At 36.7% G+C, this 19,756-nt stretch overlaps 1 protein-coding gene across 1 annotated transcript in view; it reads left to right on the forward strand.

Annotated features, from left to right (window-relative positions):
- TAOK1 (TAO kinase 1) overlaps window positions 1-19,756 on the forward strand; it is a 110,292-nt gene that overhangs the window by 47,350 nt on the left and 43,186 nt on the right. The window contains exons 3-7 of the mRNA XM_019981136.2: window positions 7,303-7,374; window positions 10,832-10,933; window positions 12,210-12,255; window positions 12,802-12,898; window positions 14,877-14,990. Coding sequence (XP_019836695.1) covers window positions 7,303-7,374; window positions 10,832-10,933; window positions 12,210-12,255; window positions 12,802-12,898; window positions 14,877-14,990 — 431 coding nt within the window. The remainder of the gene's footprint in view (window positions 1-7,302; window positions 7,375-10,831; window positions 10,934-12,209; window positions 12,256-12,801; window positions 12,899-14,876; window positions 14,991-19,756) is intronic.

Raw genomic sequence — 19,756 nt, forward strand, 5'->3', positions numbered from 1 at the left:
TTTCATTTCTTCTAAGTAATTACCTAAGATTTGTTGAAAGTGTATATTTAGTTTTATGGCCAATTGCCAGACTTTTTTCACTAAGTAGAAAGTTTACACTCCCATTTGCAGTGTATGAGAATTCAGTGTATGTATCCTTGCCAGCATTAGATGTTGATGGTCATTTGGAGTTAATTTGATGGGTGTATAATGGTATTTTAGTTAGGTTTTAATGTGTAATTTCCCTAATGATTGGTGATGTTGAGCTCTCTTTCATAGGCTTAATGGCCATTCACATGTCTTTGGAAGTATCTGTTCAAATATTACATCCAGTTTTTGAAAATTGGGTATTCTTTTTTAATTGAGTTTTCAGGATTTCCTTGTGTATCTGGGTTACTTGATCAGTCAATGTATCTTTTGTGATTATTTTCTTCTAGTGTGTACACTGGAAAATTTTGTTGGTGTGATGATCTATGTATGTCAAATAGCTAATATTTGTAGGTTATAGTCTTCAGATCTTTTGAGTCTTTTGATTTTACTAGTTTGTTTTTGTCTGTGTGTTGTGTCAGTAACTGAAAGAGGTGTTTCAAAATCTCCACTGATATCTATTTTGCCTTTTAGCTCTATCTTGTTTTATTTTTTACATTTCTAATCTGTTACTAGAAATATACAAATTTAGACATACTGTATCTTGTTGAATTGTCCCATTACCATTAAGATTTCACTGTTTACCTTTTACAGTATTTCTTGCTTTAAAAATCTACTTTTGATATTATTGATAGGTTTCCTTGGCTAATGCTCACATAGTATTTCTTTTTCCTTTTCATTATGTGAGAGCATCCTTATGTAGCCTTTGTGAGTCTGATATTTTTGGCCCAGGGACTGTTTTTAATACAGATGCCTGCCATGTCTTTCTTCGGTGTATGGTGACTTTTATCCTCTTGATAGTGCACTGGATGTTGAGCAGGGCCTCCTGTTTGCTCTGTAATTGTCACAGCCCTGTTGGAGATAAGGTCTGCTTCCCAGTTATTGCAGTGGAAGCCCCCAAATTGGTTTCTGAGCTATGGTATGAGGTAGGTAGGAATGGGGTGCTTCTGCTGGGAGTGCAGCCACTGTGTATTCCTCCACAGAAGCTGTCCACCAGGAAGTGGGCTCTGTGGTGCAGCCTGCTGTGTGCACTCACAAAGTACACTGTAGTTGGCACTACCCTTGGCCCCACCTCAGTTGAGGAATACAGGCCGTCACCCTGGATATCCCTCAGGTTCTGTGCTCACAAAACCAACTGGGGAGATCCACCACAATCAGGCACCTGGACCTGCCATGGGGGCTACAGAATCAGTCCAGACCCAGGCTCTGCCTCTGTGTGCCTGTGCCCTCAAATCCTTCAGTTGCCAATACTGGACCTCCCCATCTCTGGAAGCACCAGTAATCCCCCGTAACGCCCCTCAGACACTGAGCTTGCAAAGCTGCCAGTAGCAGTGTGAATCCACCAGTGTTGAGCTCATAGAGGTGGGGCCACATCTACTGTGAGCTCCTAGAAAATGAGGCTGCTGTGGTAGGGCCCTGCCTGTCCCTTTACATGTGTGTTAACTTGTGTTTGGTCCCTCAGTTGTGTCCGACTCTTTGCGACCCTGTGGATTTCAGCACGCCAGACTTCCCCTGTCCTTCACTATCTCCTGGAATTTGCGCAAACTCATGTCCATTGAGTCAGTGATGCCATCCAACCATCTCTTCCTCTGTCACCCCCTTCTCCTCCTGCCCTCAGTCTTTGCCAGTATCAGGGTCTTTATGAAAGAGTCAGCTCTTTGCATCAGGTGGCCAAAGTGCTTCAGCATCAGCATCAGTCCTTCCAATGAATATTCAAGGTTGATTTCCTTTAGGATTGACTGGTTTGATTTCCTTGCAGTCGAAGGGACTCTCAAGAGTCTTCTCCAACACCACAGTCCAAAAACATCAATTCTTTGGCGCTCAGCTTTCTTTATGGTTCAACTCTCACATCCATAAATAACTACTGGAAAAACCATAGCTTTGACTAGACAGACCTTTGTGATTTCTGTTGCGGCCCAGATGTGCATTTTGGGGTGGGGAGTAAAGGGAGGTGGCCAGGACCATCTGTGCTGGTCTCTGCCTGCCCTGTCTCCTGCAGGCTGGTTGCTGGACTCTCTCTGAGCCTGTGAAGCTCACTGTCTGTCCCAGCCCATCTCCCAAGAAGTGAAGGGGATTCCCAGACTGAGGGAACTTTGTTCTTTCATAGCTCACCCTCAGGGGCACAAGTCCTGTCCCAGTTCCTTTTTTTTTTTAAAATTCACCCTACCCTGTTACATGGTGATCATTCTTGCAACTTTGGTTGTATGAGATCTTTTTTTGTTTGTTTTGTATGAAGTCTTCTGCCAGTGTTCAGTAGATATTCTGTGAGACTTCTTCCACATGTAGGTTATTTTTTTTAATGTTTCATTTTATATTGGAGTATAGCTGATTAATATTGTGATAGTTTTAGCTGCACAGCAGAGCGATTCAGCCAAATATACACATGCATCCATTTTCCCCCAAACTCACCTCCCATCTAGGCTTTCTGGAGAAATGTATCATTTTCTTGCAGGGGCAGGGAACATAAAAGATAAGCCTTATAAGAAAGCTATCAGAAAGCTAAAAAGTGCTTTAAAAAAAAAAGAAAAAGAAAATGGGGCCTGTCAGAAAGAAAATGGAGCCAGCTTGGAGGGCCAAATCTGAAAGAATTTGAACATCAGTGTAAAGATAGTAGTGAATTATACCCATTTAATAAAAAGGGAATTCATAATTTCTATGATAGAGAAGGATGGATGGATGAAAAGGGAGAGCTTTTCCTTAAAATAGAATGCCTGACTGATACATGTGAAGGGAATGGCATAGGTGTTTATGGGGGGGAATCAGCATTTTGTTATCATCATAGTGAACTGTCATTTTGTTTGGGGCTTTAGTGTTTGCTAAATCTAAGGGAAATTTTTGATGAGCAAGATATTTACATGGTTTTAAAGTATCTCTCCACAGATTGCTTGTTAGATACAAGGTAGGAAATGGTAACTTTAACTATACACTTTGGAAAACCAGAGACAATGCCTTTAGTAGGTGAGTAAAATTGGTAACACCAGTGAGGAATGGACACATTGTATACCTCCAGATAAGATACCCTGGGAAGGGCACAATATTCTTCTAGTGTTCTGGCCAGGGGTGTATAATCAGAATCTAATCTTGAAGAACTGTCAGACAAGCACAAGTTTAGTTACATTCTCTAAAAATACCATTGTATATTCTTCAAAAATGCCAGTATCATGAAAGACAAAGAAGGGTTGTGAAATTGTTCTAGATTAGAGGAACTAGTAAGACATGATAAGTAAGCAAGATATGTGATCCTGAAGGGAAGGAAAACATGTTAACGAACATTTAATATTTTTATATTTTGCTTTTTAAAAACACGAATAAATAAAAGTCCTATCTCGTTTTAACTTGGTCATTTAATTTGAATTCTGTCATTACTATGTTTGGATTTTATTAATGGTCATGTTTTAATTTAACATGTATTATTTATTAATAATGTATATTATTTATATCAATAAAATGAATGTAATTATTTTATAATGTGTTATTTTATGTATTCTTTATTATGTGGGGTTTTATTTTTATTATTTAAATAATTTTTTTTACTTTTGGCTGCAGTAGGTGTTTGTTGTAGCCTGTGGGATCTTCTGTTGCACAGTGCGGTCTTCTCTCTAGTTGTGGCATGCGGGTTCAGTTGCCCCATGGCGTGTGAGATCTTACTTACCCAACCAGGGATCGAACTGGTGTCCCGAGTTTTTCTACATTTCCTGGTTTGTCTCTTCTCTGTCCTAGAATCCAGTCCAGAATACTACATGGCGTTTAGTGTACCCACTTTTAAATTAAGCTTTGGCCAGTTAAAAGTATAGCAGTTTATGGCTTCCCTGGGTCTGGTGGTTAAGAGTCTACCTTGCAATGCAGGGGGACACCAGTTTCATCCCTGGTCCCGGAAGATCCCACATTCCACCAAGCAACTAGGCCGGTGAGCTGCAGTTACTCAGCCCACATGCAGCAACTGCTGTAGCCCGTGTGTCTAGAGCCTGTGCTCCACAACACAGGAGAAGCCATCACAATGAGAAGCTTGTGCACCGCAACTGGAGAGTAGCCTGGGCTTCCCCAGAGGCGCTAGTGGTAAAGAACCTGCCTGCCAGTGCAGGAGACCCAGAGATGATTCAGTCTCTGGGTCAGGAAGATCCCCTGGGGAAGGAAATGGCAGTGCACTTCAGTATTCTTGCTTGGGGAATTTCATGGACAGAGGAGCCTGGTGGGCTACAGTCCATGGGATCACAAAGAGTTGGGCACAACTGAAGCAACTGAGCACAAACATGCACACACCTCACACATACCTCGTAGCATAGAAAAATTAGCTCAAAATGGATCAAAGACCTGAATGTCACAGTTAGAACTGTAAAGTTCTTAGAAGAAAATACAGGGGTATATCTGCATGTCCTTAGTTTAGGCAAAGGATTCTTAAATGTGGCACCAGAATCATGAGCAACAAAAGAAAAAAATAAACTGACTATAATCAAAAATAAAAAGTTTTATGCTTCAAAGTCGTGAAAAGACAGCCTACAGAATAGGAGCAGAAAAATTGTAAATCATATATCCATAATCTGATAAGGGACTTGTGTCTAGAATATGTAAAGAACTCTCTTAAATCAATCAAAAAACAATCTAATTTAAAAATGGGCAAAAGTCTGAATTGACATTTCTCCAAGAAAGATGTGTTAATAGCTAAGAAGCACATGAAAAGATGCTCAGTATCATTAGTCATGAATCTGGAAAAGAGTCAGTCACAAAAGACCACATATTACCTGGTTTCATTTATATGAAATGTCCAGAAAGGGCAAAATCTCTAGAGAGACAGAAAAGTAGATTAGTTGTTGCTTGGCGTTGCATGGGCAGAGAAAAGAACAGGAGGGTGTTAGCTAAAGGGTGTGGAGTTGCTATCTTTTTTTGTTAATGGAGAAGATTTTTATTGTATAATACACACAAAATTTACCATTTTAACTATTTCTAAATGAACAATTTGGACTTTGTTTTTGAGGTGATGAAAGTTCTAAAATTGACTGTGGTGTTGGTTGCATGTAGTGAATATTCTAAATGCCAAAATTGTATGGTATGTAAAGTATATCTCACCTGATACAAAAGAAAGGAATATAGCTGTTTAGAAATGTTGATTAAAAGAAAGGGGTTCTTAGATAAGCAGAGAATATTTTGAAAAAATAAATTTATTATATATTCAAGCCAGAGCTTCTGCGGATAGATCTGATTCACCCATTACAATAAGTAGTGCCAGTTTCCTAACCAATTCACTGGTAATTGAAATTGGAATGTGAGTAAGTTTCCCAAGGCCCACTTAACAGAGTCTTTTTTTTTCAGGCCACTCTTGAGAAATAATTTACAGATGTGCTGTCTTTTTTTAAGTATAAATTATATACCATAAGTTCACCGATTTTGTGTGTGCATTTCAATCATTATCAGTAAATATGAGTTTAGCAGCCATCACCGTAAAATAATTTAGAAGTCTTATCTTTGGAAACTCCTTAAAATTTGAATTGAAGATGAGTTCTTCCAAAAGATGTTTTGAGATGGTTCTGATGCTTTTAGTGAATCCACTTTAATTATTTCGCAGCTATTCACATGTACCTTCTTAATGTATAGTATAATTTTTTAACACATAGGAGTTTGGCTTTTTCTTTTCTAGTTAAATAGAAACTGGAACTTCTAGTTCTTTCCTGTTATATTTTGTTACTTTTTTTCAGACTGACTTCAGCACTATTAAATAATAATTGTGATAGCATTTTAGCAGTCTTGTCTTAAGCCTGATTAATAGTTGTTTACAATAGAGGTGATTTATCATGTTAAGAAAGGGCTTCCCTGATAGCTTAGTTGGTAAAGAATCTGCCTGTGATGCAAGAGACCGTGGTTCAATTCCTAGGTGGGGAAGATCCCCTGGTGAAGGAATAGGCTACCCACTCCAGTATTCTTGGGCTTCCTTTGTGGCTCAGCTGGTAAAAAATCCGCCTGCAATATGGGAGACCTGGGTTTGGTCCCTGAGTTGGGAAGATCCCCTGGAGAAGGGAAAGGCTACCTACTCCAGTATTCTGGCTTAGAGAATTCCATGGACTGTGTATAGTCCATGGGGTCGAAAAGAGTTGGACAGTACTGAGCGACTTTCATTTTCATCATGTTAAGAATCTACATTTCTAATTTGTGTTTTCTAAGAATGTGGCCTTTTTTGCATTTGAATGTATTTAGAGTGGGGCCCTTTCTACATTTTCAGCATTTATGAAGTGCTTATATATTTATTTCCCCCTTTACAAAAGTGTGGTAAATTATGAAATTTTTTCTAGTAAAAATCTTTTGTATTTCTGTAATTATAGTGTATTTTATCCAAATGAAAAATTCTTCTAATGCTCTATAATATTTAAAAAATTTCTAGAGTTTTCTGGTCTTTATTTGGGCTTCCCTGATAGCTCAGTTGGTAAAGAATCCATCTGCAATGCAGGAGACCCTGGTTCAATTCCAGGGTTGGGAAGATATGCTGGAGAAGGGATAGACTAGCCACTCCAGGATTCTTGGGCTTCCTTTGTAGATGAGCTGGTAGAGAATCTGCCTGCAATGTGGGAGACCTGGGTTCGATCCCTGGGCTGGGAAGATCCCCTGGAGAAGGGAAAGGCTACCCACTACAGTATTCTGGCCTGGAGAATTCCATGGACTTCAGGGATCAAACCCACACCTTCCACAGTGAAAGTACAGAGTCCTAACCACTGGACTGCCAAGGAATTCCCCACTCAAGAGTACTTTAAAGATAGTTCATTGATGTTCTTTTCAGTCTGCCACCATTGTTTCTTTTACTCATATTTTCTTCTTAATATCAGTTGTAGTAATTTATTCCTTCCTAGAAAATTGTCCATTTCATTGCAATTTCAAAATTGATTAGCATAGGCTTATATGTATATATACTAGTCTCATGTTGTCTCTTTGTTATAGTGCTGTTCAAATTTCTGTTTTTTCCTTAAATAGATCTCTGAAAGTTAAACCCTGCTTTATATTTCTTTCCAAAGTACCAGCTCCTGGATGATTTGATAAGTTTCACTATATGGTTATTGGTGGTGTTTTTTAATGTTCTTCAAAGTCAGTTTTGATGTCCTTTTTGACAGGTAGCTTATGAATGCTTTTATTCTCAAAGAAATTATTGCCCAGATTGTTAATTTTTACAATGATCCTTTCTTTGTTTTTTTTAAGGCCCGAGATGTACGCACCAATGAAGTGGTGGCTATTAAGAAAATGTCTTACAGTGGAAAGCAGTCCACTGAGGTAAGTGAGATATTTACATTCTTATTCACATGCTAGAAAAAGACATGCTGTTTTTAATTGAGGATATTTTGAACTTTTTTCTAAAAGTATAACGTACCTGAAAGTACATACAAATACAACATATATCTCAGTCTGTTTTGTTTTGTTTTTTTCCACAAACTGAGTGTACCCATTTAACTTGTCCCTAGAGCCCATTATCAGCACATTATTGGCATCTTAGAAGCTTCCCAACTTGGCCCCAGTTTCTAATTTTTTTAAACTGTGGTATAATATATTATTCGATTATCAGTTTCTAAAGGAGTAAACTAGGATAAGATGCATTTAATAGTAAATTATATGTATGTAATTTTTTTAATGATTTGGAAATTAAGGGCTGATTATAAAAAACTAGTATGAAAAAATTTTTAAATACAATTATTAATACTACGATGAGTATACTTTAGTTCATTAATATTATGATTAGTGCTTTTCAGTATATTTAATTGCATGAATTTATTTTGTGGAATATAGTCTATTTTTAAAAACTGGGATCTGTAAATCTTTAATTTTTCAACATAATTATTTTTAATTGTGGTGAAATACATATAACACATTTACCATTGTAATCATTTTCAAGTATTCAGTTCACTGGCATTAAGGACATTCATATTGTTTTGTATCCATCAGCACCATTCATCTCCAGAGCTCTTTTTCATCTTAAAAACCTAAAATTCTTTGCCCATTAAACAGCAACTCCCCATTCCCTCCTTCCCTCAGCCCCTGGAAATCACTATTCTACTTTCTGTCTGTATGAATTTGACTAAGTATCTCATGTAAGTGATATCATGCATTTGTCCTTTTGTGACTGGCTTATTTTACTTAACATAATGTTCTCAGAGTTTATCCATGTTGTGGTATGTGTCAAAATTTCCATCCTTTTTAAGGCTGAGTGATATTCCTGTGAGTGTGTGTGTGTGTGTGTTTATCCATCCATTCATCTGTCAGTGAATGCTTAGGTTTCTGTTGCTGCCTTGTTATTGTGAATAATGCCACTATAAACATAGGTTCGGAGAAGGCAGTGGCACCCCACTCCAGTACTCTTGCCTGGAAAATCCCATGGATGGAGGAGCCTGGTAGGCTGCAGTCCATGGGGTTGCTAAGAGTCGGACACGACTGAGCGACTTCACTTTGATGTTTCACTTTCATGCATTGGAGAAGGAAATGGCAACCCACTCCAGTGTTCTTGCCTGGATAATCCCAGGGATGGGGGAGCCTGATGGGCTGCCGTCTATGGGGTCGCACAGAGTTGGACACGACTGAAGTGACTTAGCAGCAGCAGCAGCAGCAAACATGCAAATACTTTTTTTGAGTCCTTAGTTTCTGTACAGACTTTTAGGTGTTTGATCAGAGTTGGAATTGCTGGATCAGTCTTTAACTTTTAAAGATTTTGGTTTTCTACGTTTTTGGAATTTCATTATTTTATGATAAATCTTGTTTTCGTGGTGATCATACAATGAGTACAACAACACTATTATATTACTGTTCCATCATTTTGATACCTAAAAAACTCAACTTCTTATACGGTTACTGTCTCTTATTTTCCATTCTGTAGCACAACTTTAGAAATAGCTTTCATAGGTGCACTTGTACTGTATTGGAATCTGTTTGATTAGTCACACCTAGAATAAAAAGTTTCATTTAGAAGTCATCTATTCTCATCTAATACTAATGTCCTTCTTGACATTACTTTACACTGAAAAAATACTGGGTTTTGTTTTGTTTTAAAAGTGTCAACTATCTTTGAAATTTGAAAGCTGTGGAAACATTTTCTGAGTTTAGAATTTATATCTTACACATTTTATATAAAAATTGTGAACATATTTTGCTTTATTTTGTTGAGGTCTTATGAAATAACATTGGAATTATGTGGTCTTACATTCTAGTACAAAATATTTTCTCAAGTTTTCTATTATGCTAGTTTCCCTGGCTTTGAAAATATGGCCCGAGTCAACGATAAAGATTGAAAACTAAAACAAGGACAAAAAATAGACTTCCTAGTTCCTATCCCACACCTGCCAAACCTCTGGAGTCTCTGGATATGGACCTAGTATCCTGTATTCTTAGAGTTCTCTGGTTGCTTCTTAAGAGTAACTATGTTTAGGACATGGCCTAAGTGTCTAAGGTTGTCATGGAGTAGCTTATAACTGAAGGTTTATGTGTATTTCTTGGTATGTGTCATTGAGGAATGCTGTTAGTAAAATATGTAGGAAAATGTTTTTATACTGTTTCCCCCCCACCCCCCTCTGAACTTCCCCATATCAGTTGAGTTGAGTTCAGTCGCTCAGTCGTGTCTGACTCTTTGTGACCCCATAAATTGCAGCACGCCAGGCCTCCCTGTCCATCACCAACTCCTGGAGTTCACCCAAATTCATGTCCATCGAGTCAATGATGCCGTCCAGCCATCTCATCCTCTGTCGTCCCCTTCTCCTCCTGCCCCCAGTCCCTCCCAGCATCAGGGTCTTTTCCAGTGAGTCAACTCTTCGCATGAGGTAGCCAAAGTATTGGAGTTTCAGCTTTAGCATCAGTCCTTCCATTGAACACCCAGGACTGATCTCCTTTAGGATGGACTGGTTGGATCTCCTTGCAGTCCAAGGGACTCTGAAGAGTCTTCTCCAACACCACAGTTCAAAAGCATCAATTCTTCGGCGCTCAGCTTTCTTCACAGTCCAACTCTCACATCCATACATGACCACTGGAAAAACCATAGCCTTGACTAGGACGGACCTTTGTTGGCAGAGTTATGTCTGTGCTTTTCAATATGCTATCTAGGTTGGTTATAACTTTCCTTCCAAGGAGTAAGCATCTTTTAATTTCATGGCTGCAATCACCATCTGCAGTGATTTTGGAACCCCAAAAAATAAAGTCTGACACTGTTTCCACTTTCCCATATAGTAATGAATTATTCTCTAACATTTTATTTTAGAAGGTGTGCACTTAGGGGTTTAAAATCTTCATTTGAATTTAAAAAGCAAACTAAACCTTAATGTTTGGCAGACAATATAAGCCAAAAACACAATAGATTAACTTTGTGCTATGTAAATTATACACCAAAAAGCTACAATTAAGAAAGGGAAGTTGAACTTTTGAAGAAAAATCACTAAATATGGTATATAGTTTTCATCAATATATCTGATGTGTGATTGTAAAATTTTAATAAGACCCATTGATGGTACATTTTACAAAACTAAAATTTGTCCTACCCTGAATGGAATAATTTTGTAAGTTGTGTAAATTGAGTTATATACTGTATAAACGTAAGTTTCTAATTTATTATTTTGGTATTTAAATATTACAAATAAAGTTGTATGTCCTTGATAACCCATCTTAGTCTAATAATTATTTTTTTCTTATACAACTTGCTAAGGAAAAGCAGCTGTTCATAATTTTTTCCTTTATTTGTTTTTTTTTCTCCCCACAGAAATGGCAGGATATTATTAAGGAAGTCAAGTTTCTACAAAGAATAAAACATCCCAACAGTATAGAATACAAAGGCTGCTATTTACGTGAGCACACAGCATGGGTAGGTATATTCTTTCCCCTTGCTATAATTTTAGTTGGCTGAAATGTTAGTTCTTATTGAGAGGAAGAGCAGCTTTTCCTAGAATCCTAGGCAAAGAAGATAATACAGGTTTTGCAAATTTATTGCAGAGATTTAGCTAACTTTTTATGTACCTGGTAAAATGTTCTCAGACATTTTTAGTAGTATCATTCTTCAAATGGTTTATCAAACATTGGTGAAAGCAGTTCTGTTATTTGAAGATGAAATCTAGCATATCTTTGACATAAATGTAATCTGTTTAACCACAAAGATCTTGTTGAAGTCCTGATGAGTCCTGGTGAAATTTGAACTGGTTATGATTCCTTGGCTGAATAATACTAATGTTAGAGAGTTGAGACACTTTGTTAGAAGAAGTGGGAATTAATTTTGCCCCATTGTTACCATTCAGGTGATAATGGTAGTAATATTGTAGCAGTGTGGGCATAATAACTGTATCTTTTAAGAGAAAGGCAAATTTTCTTTAAATAAGAATGATTCCTTATTTTGAATAATTAGTAATTCACAATTAATTTTCATTTTAGTATACTGAACTTAGATTTGTAATCTTGGGTGCATTTTCATCCAGTTTAATTTTGATGGTGGTCGTGGTGGTACTCAAATAAAAGGCTGTGGTTAAAAAAAAACTTTGACGTTTTTTTTGTTTTTAAAGTGACTTTGGGGAGATTACCTCTCTGTCTCTCAAGTTTCTCCATTTGTACAATAAGCATAGTGATAAGGTCTACCTCATAAGGTATTTGTGAGGATTTACCTGGCACATAGAAGAGATGCTCTTCTATGTGCCAGGTCAAGATGCTCAAGATGCTCAACACAGAGCATCGCTCAAGATGCTCAACACAGAGCATCGCTCAAGATGCTCTGTGTTTGCGTTAACTGTAACCTAAGCTTTGTTCAGAGAACAGTTTTTTGCTTCCTAGCAATTTTCAGTATCGCTGCATACTATATACTATAGATTAATAGTAACAGCGTATGTATATTCCTTTATAATTTTAGTAGTAGTTATATCTGAAATACACATCTTGTACAAGTAATTGTATGTTGGTAAATGTACCATTAACACTACTTACACATTTGACAAGTTACTAAATACATAAATATTCATTTTTTTAAGGTAAATGGTGACTAGGATTTGTTTTGCTTTAAGCTGTCTTCTTGAACTCTTTGGTAAATTTATTTAATCTCAAATAGAATCTTTTTAATAATATATTTTAATGCTTTCATAACTTTTTTTCCCATGTAGCTTGTAATGGAATATTGTTTAGGATCTGCTTCAGATTTACTAGAAGGTAGGTTTCCTTTAATTATTAAGAAAAAATAATATTATCACAATAAAATGAGAATTCAATGAGAAATTTCTAAAAAATAACGTACAAATTTTTCAGAAAGAATAAAAATCTTAAACTTTTCTATGTTCTCAGCATAATATGCACTGTGGTCATTAAATATTATATAGTAGCATAAAAGTGATTTTTTTCTCTCATTATGACTTGTTTTTTTTTTTTATTCTTTGTCATTCACCTTAATCTGTTCTTCTATTCACAGTGAAGGTATATGAGAATAAAGGGAGAACATTTATTATTCTTGTTTTTGTAGTCACCAAATAATTGCTTATTTGTTGTCAGGTTAGACAGAATTGGCTGTGAACTATACTTACACAGCTAGGTACAGCTATATACAAGTTGTAAAGTTCAGTAGGCTTATTTTATTATCTTGAGGAGAATATCCCTTCTTGCACACTGTTAGTTTGTAAAAATTGCCCTATATATTAGGAATCTATATTTATTTTTAAAGAAAAATAAAAAGTATTTTCAAATAACTTTTTTTATTTTAAGTTCACAAAAAGCCATTACAAGAAGTGGAAATAGCAGCAATTACACATGGTGCTCTCCAGGGATTAGCCTACTTACATTCTCATACCATGATCCATAGGTAAGTAGTTTGAAAATTGTTATATACTAATAAGCAATGACTTGTTGTATTTACCAACCCTGAAACTTACTAACCCTGAAATTTTGTTGGTTATAGCCAAATAAAAGCATTTCTTCTTGTCCATGTTAAGAACAACATACTGGTACACTTGATCTCTCTGTTTAAGATAAGTTTTATCTTTGTCTATACATGATGCCAGACTTTCTGAAGTACAGGCATACATTTTATTGTGCTTTGCTTTATTTCACTTCACAGATATTTTGTTTTTACAAATTGAAAGTCTGTAGCAATCTTGTGTTAAGCAAGTCTTTCAGTGCCATTTTTCTAGCAGCATTTGCTCACTTTATATTTCACATTTTGATAATTCTCACAGAATTTCAAACTTTTTCATCCTTTTTGTTATGGTGATCTGTGATCAGTGATCATTGATGTTACCATTATGATTGTTTTGGCATTGTTTAGCAGTAAAATATTTTTGAATTAAGTTATGTACATTGTTTTTTAAAGTAAGGCTATTGCACACTAAGTAGCCTACACTGTAGTGTAAACATAACTGTTATATGCACTGAGAGGCCAGAAAATTCATATGACTTGCTTTATTGCATACTCACTTTGTACGGATAGTCTGGAATCAAACCTTAATATCTCTTAGATATTGCCTGTATTGTACGCTTTATAGATTTGTGGTAGAAATTTAATTGTGGAGTCATTTAATTTGGGGAATGGAAAGGACAATAAGGGTTACATAGTCTTATAAGAAACTGCTCTCCCATTTTGTGACTAATTTCTCAAAGTTTACAAAGCCAGATAGATTTAGACTAGAACTAAACCTAGATCTTCTGAATTCCTGGTAAGTGATAATGCCAGATTTATTCCATTCATTCCATGCTCTGGATAAATACAAGATACTTAATACTTTTTATGCTTTTGAGTATTAATCCTTGATGATCCTTTATAATAAATAGTAACTTTAAGCAATTCTATAATGCATTTTTAGCGTTGATATTAGTTTTGCCTATTTTAGAAGAAAATTAGCATGTTTTGATTATATATGTGAATCAGGGAATGCATATTAAACTTTATAGTAGCATCAGGTCCTAGAGTAAGGTCCAGGAGAAATTTCCATACTAGTAAATAAGTGAATAGAAGATTTGGAATTATAACCTAACTTCTTTGCACTTAGCGGCTTGTGGGATCTTAGTTCCCCTCCAGGAGTAGAACCTGGGCTCACAGCAGTGAAAGCACCAAGTTCTACCCACTGGACCACCAGAGAATTCCCTAAAGTACCCCTTCATTTAAAAAAAGAAATGAATGGAAGGAACATAGATTAATTTATGTTCGCTACAGTACTGTGGTAAGAACTGTACTATAGTAAGTACTTAAGAACTTAGTTTTTCTGTTTTTGAAAGGATAATTGTATGTTATGGTGCTCATTGGACTTACAGTCCCATTTTATAAATATCCGTAATTCTCTACAGTCATGGATATTACATTATCCAAATGTTTGTTTTCATTTCATATTTAGTTAGGAAAACTATCCTAAGGTTTCAAAATGATTGGGGACATGAAATGCTTTTCTTTTTTTTTTTTCTTTGACATTAAGTAGACTGCTCAGAAATCTTACCGTTGTAAAGGAGTGGTCAGCTATTTAAATTTAATTTTTAAAGCCATTTAAAACCATGTTTGTACCAATAAATAGGACCTCAAATATAGACTTTACACTTTAATCACCTGAATTTCTGTCTTTTATTGCTGTTTTGCCTCCTCTTTTACAAAATTGTTACTTAGTATGAATTTTGTATTTTTTGTGTTCTATTTTAGATCTTAATTAATTCTACCCCAATTGAGAGATTATCCTTGGACTTAATTATCTTGATTTCTCCTTTTCTGTTTTATGAATTTTTATTTTATTTTTATCATGCTTTTACACAATCCAGTGAAGGAAAGAGAAATAATTTTTTGTGTTCCTTAAACTCAGAGATATCAAAGCAGGAAATATCCTTCTGACAGAGCCAGGCCAGGTGAAACTTGCTGACTTTGGATCTGCTTCCATGGCATCTCCTGCCAATTCTTTTGTGGGAACGCCATATTGGTAAGAATAATCTTATCTGGATTTAATCCTCATAATTGAAATTGTGTGTGGTTGTATATGGTTGTGCATTTTTTAAAGTGTCTTGTCTTTTTCCTGAAAACAAAATGTTATTTTGGACATTTTAAGTTTAAATATTATAGTTAGTTTCAAATACAGATTTGGAGTGCTCCCTTTACATCCCCCCATTTTTAAAATTTGCCTCTTTCTACATTCTTTTCTATTATTTGCATCATGTTGGGTGTGGGGACTTTCATAAAAATTCAAGTGGGGAGAAGCTAGAAATGCTAAGTAGAAATTTTTGTATTTTCTTTTTTTGTTTGTTTTTTTGTGTGTGTGTTTTTTTTTTTTTTTTTTTTTGTATTTTCTTTAGATTTATGTTTACTGTATATCATTGATGTTCATACTAAGAATACCTGAAGACTGGTAGTGGACTTGGAGTTCTCTGGAGTTTTTTTGTTTTTATTTTTATTGTGGAGAATTTTAAAGATACATAATACTTGGCGGAAGTATAACAAACCCTTACATACCAGTCACTCAGCCCAACAATATTATCACATGGTCTGTCCTGCCCTATGCATTCACCTCTCCCTCTCTTCCTCTCCCCCCTAAATGTGAAAGAAATTCTAGACATCATCTAATTGTGTTACTCAGTTTCTACATCATGTCCGACTCTTTGCAGCCCCATGGACTGCAGCACGCTGGGCTCCCCTGTCCCCCATTATCTCCTGGAGTTTGCTCACATTCATGTCCATTGAGTTGGTGACGCTATCTAACCATCTCATGCTGTTGCTCCCTCTCCTTCGTCTTTCCCAGCCTCAGGGTCTAATGAGTTGGATCTTCACGTAAGGTGGCCAAAGCATTGGAGCTTCAGCATCAGTCCTTCCAATGAATATTCAGGGTTGATTTCCTTTAGGATTGACTGATTTGATCTCCTTGCAGTCCAGGGGACTCTCAAGAGTCTTTTCCAGTACCACGATCCAAAAGTATCAATTCTTTGGTGCTCAGCCTTCTTTATGGTCCACCTCTCACATCTGTACATGACTTCTGGAAAAACCATGGTTTTGACAGTACGGACCTTTGTTGGCAAAGTGATGTCTCTGCTTTTTAATAAGCTGTCAGGTTTGTCATAACTTTCCTTTCAAGAAGCAAGCATCTTTTAATCTCATGGTTGCAGTCACCATTCACAGTGATTTTGGAGCCCAAGAAAATAGAATCATCTAATTTTACCCATAAGTAATTTATTATTAATGTCAGCGAATTTGAAGGGAATAATTTTCCAGATCTTCAACTTTCAAATGTATCCTCTTTCTCTGTGTATACTGAAAGTGGTGTCTTAGGCCCACTATGTCATCTTTTTACCTGCCTTTCAAATCTCCCTTCTGCTTTATAAAAGAAAGGCTTCTAACCCAACCTGAATATTGCAATGATTCACTGCTCTGGACTGTCAAAGCCTCAAAGCAACACCAGAGGAACAATTTGAGAACATATAGGATCGAGTCAGGACACAAACTCTTGGCAAGTCCTTGTACCTTTCCAGTCATCTATCTGTCTTCTGTTCCTTTTATCCCTTGCTTTTACTTTCTCCCCAGTCATTCCCCTTCCCTTCTTTTTTTCCAGTGTAGAATTTATAACTGTGACATGGTTGTCATGGGGATGCATTAACATGTTATTTGCATTGAATTCAGACTTTCTGGCACAAAGTGATTCTGGTTTAACTGATTGATATGACCATGAAGACTGCCTTTGCTAATTATATTACACAGCAGTGTTTTTAACAAATTGCGTGAACTAATTCTGCAACCCCAAGTTTTGAGTATCTTTAAAGCACATATACTCTGTGTGTATGTGTGGACATATACTGTGCATTATATCCTTTGCAACTGTTCATAAAATTTATATATCAATTCAAAAATGTGCAAGGGATACATAGGTTTTATAAATTCATTGAAGGTAAATAATGAATAAAAAAATTTGAAGACCGCTACTCTAGATGACCAAAAATTTCTCATGTAAAACCCTAGTTTAGATAGAGTGTCCTCTTCTCTAAAAAAAGGGTTCTGTGAGTGAATGATATTTCTTAGTGCTTCCCCTGTTTAGACATCAGTGTATTAAATATTAAAAAGGCCCTCAAACGTTCTGCAATAAAGAACAAATTACTCATTTAATTTTTCCTAACTATAATTTCTCAAACTTACTTCAACATCCTAAAGAACACATTGGAAATACCCTGCTATTGACAATAGAAAGTTTACAATAAAGTGAATATATTTTAAAATTTGTGTATAGTACATTTGGAACACAGGAACTAAGCTCATATTTATATGTCTTTCCACAAATGCACATGGGTACCTGCTACCCACATACACAAGTGTACCTGGTAATAATCTTATTGACACAGTCAGCAACTGTACTTAATACCAAATTACATACGAAGTAAAAGGTAAAGTATCATAGGAACATTAGATCCTAGTTAAAGACAGGAGAAAAGGAAAGCTATCCCCTTTGAATACAGAGTTCCAAGGAATAGCAAGGAGAGATTAAAAAAGCCTTCTTCAGTGATCAGTGCAAAGAAATAGAGGAAAACAATAGAATGGGAAAGACTAGAGATGTCTTCAAGAAAATTAGAGATCCTGAGGGAACATTTCATGCAAAGATGGACAAATAAAGGACAGAAATGGTATGGACCTTACAGAAGCAGAAGATATTAAGAAGAGGTGGCAAGAATACACAGAAGAACTATACAAAAAAGATCTTCATGACCCAGATAACTGTGATGGTGTTATCATTCACCTAGAACCAGACATCTTGGAATGCAAAGTCAAGTGGGCCTTAGGAAGCATTACTACTATCAAAGCTAGTGGAGGTGATGGAATTCCAGTTGAACTATTCCAAATTCTAAAAGATGATGCTGTGAAAGTGCTGCACTCAATATACCAGCAAATTTGGAAAACTCAGCAGTGGCCACAGGACTGGAAAAGGTCAGTTTTCATTCCAGTCCCTAAGAAAGGCAATGCCAAAGAATGTGCCAACTACCGCACAATTGCACTCATCTCACATGCTAGTAAAGTAATGCTCAAAATTCTCCAGGCCAGGCTTCAACAGTATGTGAACTGTGAACTTCCAGATGTTCAAGCTGTATTTAGAAAAGGCAGAGGAACCAGAGATCAAATTGCCAACATCTGTTGGATCATTGGAAAAGCAAGAGAGTTCCAGAAAAATATCTGCTTTATTGGTTATGCCAAAGCCTTTGACTCTGTGGATCACAACAAACTGTGAAACAAAAGAGATGGGAATACCAGACTACCTGACCCACCTCCTGAGAAATCTGTATGCAGGTTAAGAAGCAACAGTTAGAACTGGACGTGGAACAAAAGACTGGTTCCAAATGGGGAAAGGAATACGTCAAGTCTGTATATTGTCACCCTACTTATTTCACTTATATGCAGAGTACATCATGAGAAATGCTGGGCTGGATGTAGCACAAGCTGGAATCAAGATTGCCGGGAGAAATATCAGTAACCTCAGATATGCAGATGACACCACCCTTATGGCAGAAAATGAAGAACTGAAGAGCCTCTTGATGAAAGTGAAAGAGGAGAGTGAAAAAGCTGACTTAAAACAGCACTGAAAAAATGAAGATCATGACATCCAGTCCCATCACTCCATGGCAAATCGATGGAGAAACGATGGAAACGGTGAGAGACTTTATTTTCTTGGACTCCAAAATCACTGCAGATGGTGATGGCAGCCATGAAATTAAAAGACACTTGTTCCTTGGAAGCAAAGCTATGACCAACCTAGGCAGCATATTAAAGAGCAGAGACATTACTTTGCGAACAAAGGTCTGTCTAGTCAAAGCTATGGTTTTTCCAGTAGTCACGTATGGATGTGAGAGTTGGACTGTGAAGAAAGCTGAGTGCTGAAGAATTGATGCTTTTGAACTGTGGTGTTGGAGAAGACTCTTGAGAGTCCCATGGACTGCAAGGAGATCAAACCAGTTAGTCCTAAAGGAAATCAGTCCTGAATATTCATTGGAAGGACTGATGCTGAAGCTGAAGTTCCTATACTTTGGCCACCTGATGCAAAGAACTGACTCATTGGAAAATACCCTGATGCTGTGAACGATTGAAGGCTGGAGAAGAGGATGACAGAGGATGAGATGGTTGGATGGCATCACCAACTTGATGGACATGAGTTTGAGCAAGCTCTGGGAGTTGGTGATGGACAGGAAAACCTGGCATGCTGCAGTCCATGGGGTCGCAAAGAGTTGGACAGGATTGAGTGAGTGAACTGAAAGATAGGAATTAGCTTTTTTTTTGGCCATGTTGCTCTCTCTGGTCTGGGAGCATGGAGTTTTAACTGAACTGCCAGGGAAGTCCTGTGTTTCATTTTATAACCAAGACACATGTTGGTTGGTTATAAAGTTAATAACTTTGTGATGATTTTAGTTATCAGCTGCCCTAGCCACTTTTATTATGGAACACTATTCTAATCTGAAAGAAGACTGACAAGCTATGGTTAGTCATTGTTGGATAGTGTGACAGATACTTTCTGAAATACATGGAGTGAGCTTGTCATTTCAAGGGAAACAACTGATGGTATTCAGTGCCAGTGATAAAATTCCCTCTTTCAAGCAAAAATCAGATGGAATCTTGAGACCAAAATGTTTGAGAATCACTGGGCTAAAGGATATACAATATTCGAACCCACAAACTTGAACAGATACAGAATACAACCTTGCTCTCAGGCATCCTTCCTTTAGGATG

The sequence above is a fragment of the Bos indicus genome, chromosome 19, assembly GCF_029378745.1.
Source record: "Bos indicus isolate NIAB-ARS_2022 breed Sahiwal x Tharparkar chromosome 19, NIAB-ARS_B.indTharparkar_mat_pri_1.0, whole genome shotgun sequence".
NCBI classification, from domain to species: Eukaryota; Metazoa; Chordata; class Mammalia; order Artiodactyla; family Bovidae; genus Bos; species Bos indicus.